Source organism: Carya illinoinensis, chromosome 3 (assembly GCF_018687715.1).
Source record: "Carya illinoinensis cultivar Pawnee chromosome 3, C.illinoinensisPawnee_v1, whole genome shotgun sequence".
NCBI classification, from domain to species: Eukaryota; Viridiplantae; Streptophyta; class Magnoliopsida; order Fagales; family Juglandaceae; genus Carya; species Carya illinoinensis.
In genome coordinates, this window is record NC_056754.1 from 13448224 (window position 1) to 13454549 (window position 6326).

Genomic DNA, 6326 nt, shown 5'->3' on the forward strand with positions numbered 1-6326 from the left:
ATATAAATTTTCGATCCATCTGCGAGGAACGTTTTGGACTGCATGTGTTCGAATAGCAACAGCTGAGTCAGTCCTTGCCGTCCAAGTAATACCAAGAAAGCTGCTGAAAACAGACACGCAGTACATACGTGTTACTACCTATACGTCATATTTAAGTTTGCCCCTATAAATGCGAGTTCGGTATTCAGGGGGCCTGCACCAAGAAGCTTGAGTTGTCGAGAAAAATGGCTGGTTTGTTTGATAAGCAAGCAGAGATTTACCTGGATGCAAGGCCAACGTATCCAGGCGAGTGGTATTCGAAGCTGGCCGTTCTCACCCCTCACCAGTACTCTTTAGCTAGCTTGGGATGTCGGCACCGGCAATGGCCAAGCTGCTATTGGGGTTAGCTTTCCTCTCCTAGCCTACTCCCTTCATATATCCAGTACCTTAGTCATGAGTTCGATAGAGAAGTTTTACATTTTTCTTTTTCCTGACGTTTTTATCTGAGTAGTGTTACTGTGTCACGCAGACCAGTTCTTGAAACATTCGGTTGGAGACCAAGCTGCATGGTATATACTGGTGGTTTCGTTGAATTTAACATTTGCACAATTTTATCACCAAATCATTGGGAAACGAAAATCCCCCCGACCCCATAAACAAAACAATTATAAAGCAGTTATTTTGAGTGGAAGAGGTTAAAACCTATCACACATAGTAGGGATGTAATCGGTCTAGTTTGATTTTATTTTGGATAAAATTTGAGATCGAATCAGTATGTACTGACTTTGCATTTTCAAAAATATTTACACACTAGTTACCCACATAAACTTGTACCTCCGATTTTATCAGTTCTTTTCAGGTTCGAGTTCAGTTTTCCACTTTTAATAATATTAGTATATATATTAGTATTAGTTATAGTGATTAGAATAATTATATATTAGTATTTGTTATAGTAATTTTAATTTATTATAACTATATCATTGATAATAATAGTATTAGTATTACTATATATCATTATTTCATATATAATTATTTAGTATAGTAATTTATATTAAGCCTTAAAATATATTACCAATAGTAATATAGTATTAGACTATTAGTATTATGCCATATAATGTAAATTGTAATTAATATACATGATCTATATATTAATGTATATTAGTATTACTAATTTACTAATATACTTATAAAAAATAATATATTGAGAATTTATTAAGCCATAGAATGTTATTAATATATATATATATTACGATTAAAGCATATAATAAAATAAATTTTCATGTTCAAGATTAAAATTTTATGTTATAAATTATAATAACATTTTTTTATATATAATTATAATTTATATTATTATATATAATATAAAAAATATTATATATAATATTTAAAAAATTAATTTAAAATATATAATATAGCGAACCGGTCCAGTCCTAAAAAGCATAGTATTGGAACTGAAACCGGACCAGTATGATATGGTTTTGGAACTAAGGGAACTGATCCCAAGCCAACCGATTCCGTTCGGTCCGGTCAAGTTTTCCAATTTTCTCGTTAATTTTTACACCTCTATACATAGTTTCTTCAATTTATGAACTTGAGTAGGATTACATTATGTATCACCATGTCCGGGCTGTAGAAAATTTCTGTTTTCGAAGGATAGTGCTACATTTGGAATGATGAGTTGAGTTGTGAATATATAGTAGTATTTTGTGGGTTATATTGAGACGAGTCTAATTTTTTTAAGTTGAGATGAGTTTAATTTTTTATGAGAAGTTGAAAAAGTAGTGGGTCTTAGATAACAATGATTAGTTTGAGATGAGTTGAGTTTGGTTCAATGACAAAAAACAACCTGAGAAACAGAATTGGCAGAACCAAGATTTGGAGTAGAAAAATGAACTGAAAAATTGTAGCAGACTTTCTTGGGTACATCGGATGAGCTCTATTAATAGAAACTGACTCTAACAAATATTACAACAAAACTCCCAAACTTTGGAACTGATGACAGAAATTAGCACTGATCTCTGTTAATTCCAAAGAAGTATGAAGCTCAGTTGACTTTTGGAACTCTGATATTGGTCTAAACTGCAGGTTGCTGAGCATTATGAAAAAGTAGTAGGAACCGATGTGAGTGAGGACCAGTTGAAACTTGGAAGGCCTCATCCTCGCATTCGGTATCTCTATACTCCAGAATCTATCACCGATGATGAATTGGTGGCCATGATTGGGGGAGAAAATTCAGTTGATTTGGTGACCGTGGCCCAAGCTGTGCACTGGTTTGACCTCCCGAAATTCTACTCCAACGTGACACGCCTTCTACGCAAACCAGGAGGCGTAATTGCTGTTTGGGGATATAATCAGATTGTAGTGAGCCCCATTTTGATCTCATAATGGATCGCTTTCATGGCACCACTCTTCCTCATTGGCACCCTAAAATACAATACGTGTTTGATGGCTATAAGACACTGCCATTTCCTTTTGAAAGTGTGGGTTTAGGATCTGAGGGAAAACCAATTTTGCTAGATATACCAAAGAAGCTGTCATTTGAGGGATTCTTGAAGCTCCTGAGGTCATGGTCTGCAGTCACTACTGCCAAGGATTAAGGCGTTGACTTGCTATCTGATGGTGTGGTTAAAGAGTTTGAACATGCTTGGGGAGGGCCTGGATTGGTCAGATCTGTCGTCTATAAGGTCTTCATGATTGCCGGAAAAGTTAAGCTGTAATTTTCCTTTCTCAAGTTAAGCAACCTCCTAGATTTTGTTGCCTGGAATCTTGATGCAGGAGAACGTCCAAACTAAGAGAGAGAGAGAGAGAGAAGTCAACCCTAGGGGAGAGATGGCAAGAAGCAGAGACATGTTTGCAAATCATGATCTTGTTCATGACATATGTAACTGTAGATTTCAAGGAAGTTATGTATACAGAAGCTAGACACGTCTACTTGTGAACAAGACAGAAGTTTATATATGCTTATTAACAAATTCGGTTTAATTTCTAAACGAGAAGCAATTAACATTAGAAATTTAAAAATCCTGCATGTTGATGCATTTGTCCAGCGTGGAACTAGAAATTTTTCTGAGTGGGGGCCAAATTTTCTAGTATGCGACGCATTGAAATTTAAAAATTATAAAAAACATAAATATATATAAAATTAGATCTCGATAATTTGCAATATATACATATAAATAAAATTCTAAAAATAAAACATTTTAATATATATTTAAGATTTTTTACAATAATGTTTCATGAAATAATATTTATCTATTATTATTTTTATAATGAAATATTTTTAATTTATTTACTTCACATAAACTATCAAGTGATCTTTTAGAATATCATTTTTCATTATAGTATATATGTTAGTTTATTATATTTCATGCAAAGTCTAGATATTTTCATATCACATTAAGCATATAATAATATAGTAGAGATCTTAAATAAGAATTTTCTTATTTAATGAAGTCTAGAGGATAAAACATCTCAACTATTTTTCAAATCACCAAATTTAAATAATTTTTCTTATATTTTTACTTTGGATTCCAAATTAAGACGCCTAATATAGTATAACAAAAAAAATTTAAGATTCATATTAATAAGTTTATTATTTTTTCTAAACTTAATTTTGATAATATATAGGAATTATACAAAATTTTGATATTATAGGAAAAAAATTGAAGAGATATTTCTAAGTATATTAAAATTTTATAGAGTATATAGCAATTATAAATGATTTTTGGTGGGTCATTTTCTATATTTATAAAATTATGATTAAAAACTAAGGTATATTTTGATTTTTCATAAACTTAGATGCATGTAGTTCTGCCACTGGGTATGATAGATCCCAACAATACATATGGTTGATAAATAAAATATATAAATTATATATAAAGAGAGACACAAAAATTTACATAGAATGACATAAAAGCCTATGTTCCTTGATTATTGTTTGGGGCTAAAATCTATTATATTAGATGGTTTTATAGTCTCTCATGACATCTCGTAACTCTTAATATAATAGAGAAAATTATAATTCTTAAAGTGGTTGAAGAATATGCATTCATTATAAAAATCTAAAAGAGAGTCAATAATCTACCTTAATTTATAGAGATTTTTCTATTTCCCCTATATAGAAGACTTTTTCCTTTATTGGAATAGCTGAGTCATACTTATCACTCATGATTTTTAATGAATTAGCTACATTAATTTTTTTAATACATAATCAATTGCATTAATAAAATATATAAAAAATATATAAAAATAACTATATATAAAATTTTTGTATTTAATTTCATATCCAAACACCCAAAAGAAAAAAATGAAGATTACTTATTAAACGCGCCACGCGCAAATGAGTGAGTTGGTCCATTCAAAGTATTCAAGCCATGTTGGACTTGGCTTCGATCGGCTACCAACTCTTCCGTGCAGTTCAAAATGGACATGATCAATCGGGAAATATCTTCGTGCACATGGGTTCTCTGCATTTCACTTGAAAACCCATGTATTCAAGATTCCCTACGCTTTCCCTTTGAGACAGAGTTTGGCTTAGGAGGGCACAGGTATTCGTATCTAATATTATGGCAGGGTTGTTCGACAAACAGGCGGAGATTTATGTGGATGCGAGGCCAACTTATCCAACCGAATGGTATTCAAAGCTCGCTGCTCTCACTCCCCAACACTCATTAGCCTGGGATGTCGGAACTGGCAACGGACAAGCAGCTCTTGGGGTCAGTCTCTTCTCTCACTCAAACCTAATATTGCTGATTAACGTTTTCAGTTTCGCAATTTGCAAACACCGGCCTTGTAATTAGCTAAAAATAACGTGGGGTTTGCATTTTCTGATGATATTTTGGCTGGTTCATAGACGAAGCATATTTTGCGAGTTTTAAAATCTGATGTATCTGTTGAAAGCCACCTGCAGTGTGAAACCAAACCCATGCAAATTCATTCACCAACCCCCTGGACATCAGCACTGTTTCCTTGCTTGGAGTATTAGGCCACCCACCCACTACCTCTGCAGCAAAGTCAGAAGTAGCTGCACCAAAATTGTAGATTGTAGGCTGCTCTCTCCTATAAATAGGAGAGAGCTCAGTTGTAAAAACGCAGTGGGAGAAGAGAAGCAAGAGAGAAAGAGGGTACGTGAGAGAGAGATAGAAATTTGTAGAGTTTTTGTAAATCTCATACAAATTTTATAAAAGAGGCTCCAGTGGACGTAGACAATTTGCTGAACCACTTAAATATCGTCTTGTGTGATTTTTGGACAGGCCGGAGGCACAACAGTATCGCAGTAAGTGACGCCAGTTTATAAACTTTATTTACTCAAAAATTTTCTAGTGTACTGTGTATATATATCACGTACGTATCTGTATGCACACCAAAGCATTCTTGACTTCTATTACCAGGTTGCTGAGCATTATGAGCAAGTAATTGGAACAGATATAAGTGAAAACCAACTAAAACATGCAAAGCAGCATCCTCGAGTCAAATACATCCACACCCCATTATCCCTCTCGGATGATGAGTTTGTGACATTAATGGGGGGTGAAAACAAAGTTGATTTGGTGACCGTGGCTGAAGCCGTACACTGGTTTGACCTCCCGAAGTTCTACTCCCTCGTTACGCGTCTTCTGCGTAAGCCAGGAGGAGTAATTGCCGTTTGGGGCTACTATGGAATGGTAGTAAGCACAACCTTTGATCCTCTAACAAAGAGATTACGAGAAGCCACCAACCCCTTTTGGGACCCCAGGGCACATCTCTTGCTGGATGGTTATAGGACACTTCCATTTCCTTTTGAAAGTGTGGGTTGTGAGGATGATGAGGTCATTGTCGGCAGTCACCGCAGCCAAGCACCAAGGGGTGGATTTGTTATCTGAATGAGTGATTGAGGATCTTGAGAGTGCTTGGGGTGGGCCGAATAAGATCAGAACTGTGACATACAAGGCATTTATGCTTTCAGGAAAAGTAAAGCTGTAAGTAATTTTCATCAAGTTCATCTGCGTACGCACTCTGTTGATGAAAGCTGCTTAATTTGTCCTCCTTTGTATTCTTCTACTTCTTCTTCTTTTAATTAATTAATTAATTAAATTATTTCAACTTGGGAAGATAATAAATGGATTTCCATTCAGTTTTTGAAGTTTTGAGTAAACAAAGGCTTTATTATGCTTTACTTCTTGTATTTAGAATCTCACTAATCGTTAGTGAAATACACAATAGTATAATAAAAATTACATGAAAATTAATATTTAAACAAAACCAGTTTAGACCGAGGCAAGAAAATATTGCTCTCTTTAAAGAGATTCAAGCCCTCTGCGGTGTACAAAGTCTCAAATTAACTGGTACAACAGAACTTCTCTTGACTT

At 34.1% G+C, this 6326-nt stretch overlaps 1 protein-coding gene and 1 pseudogene across 1 annotated transcript; both read left to right on the plus strand.

Annotated features, from left to right (window-relative positions):
* The first annotated feature begins 203 nt into the window (after positions 1–203).
* LOC122303829 lies at positions 204–2921 on the plus strand (annotated as a pseudogene).
* Positions 2922–4366: 1445 nt separating this feature from the next.
* LOC122305700 (putative methyltransferase DDB_G0268948) lies at positions 4367–5982 on the plus strand. The gene is made up of 2 exons (XM_043118264.1): positions 4367–4694; positions 5370–5982. Exons 1-2 carry the CDS (start codon positions 4545–4547, stop codon positions 5838–5840), a joined length of 621 nt encoding a protein of 206 aa, XP_042974198.1. The 5' UTR covers positions 4367–4544; the 3' UTR covers positions 5841–5982.
* Positions 5983–6326: the final 344 nt, after the last annotated feature.

Bases quoted from the DNA above. Each gene is read 5' to 3' on its own strand.
- LOC122305700 (XM_043118264.1), top strand. From the start codon at position 4,545: ATGGCAGGGTTGTTCGACAAACAGGCGGAGATTTATGTGGATGCGAGG. The intron at 4,695-5,369 runs GTCAGTCTCTTC...TTCTATTACCAG, and splicing joins ACGGACAAGCAGCTCTTGGG to GTTGCTGAGCATTATGAGCA.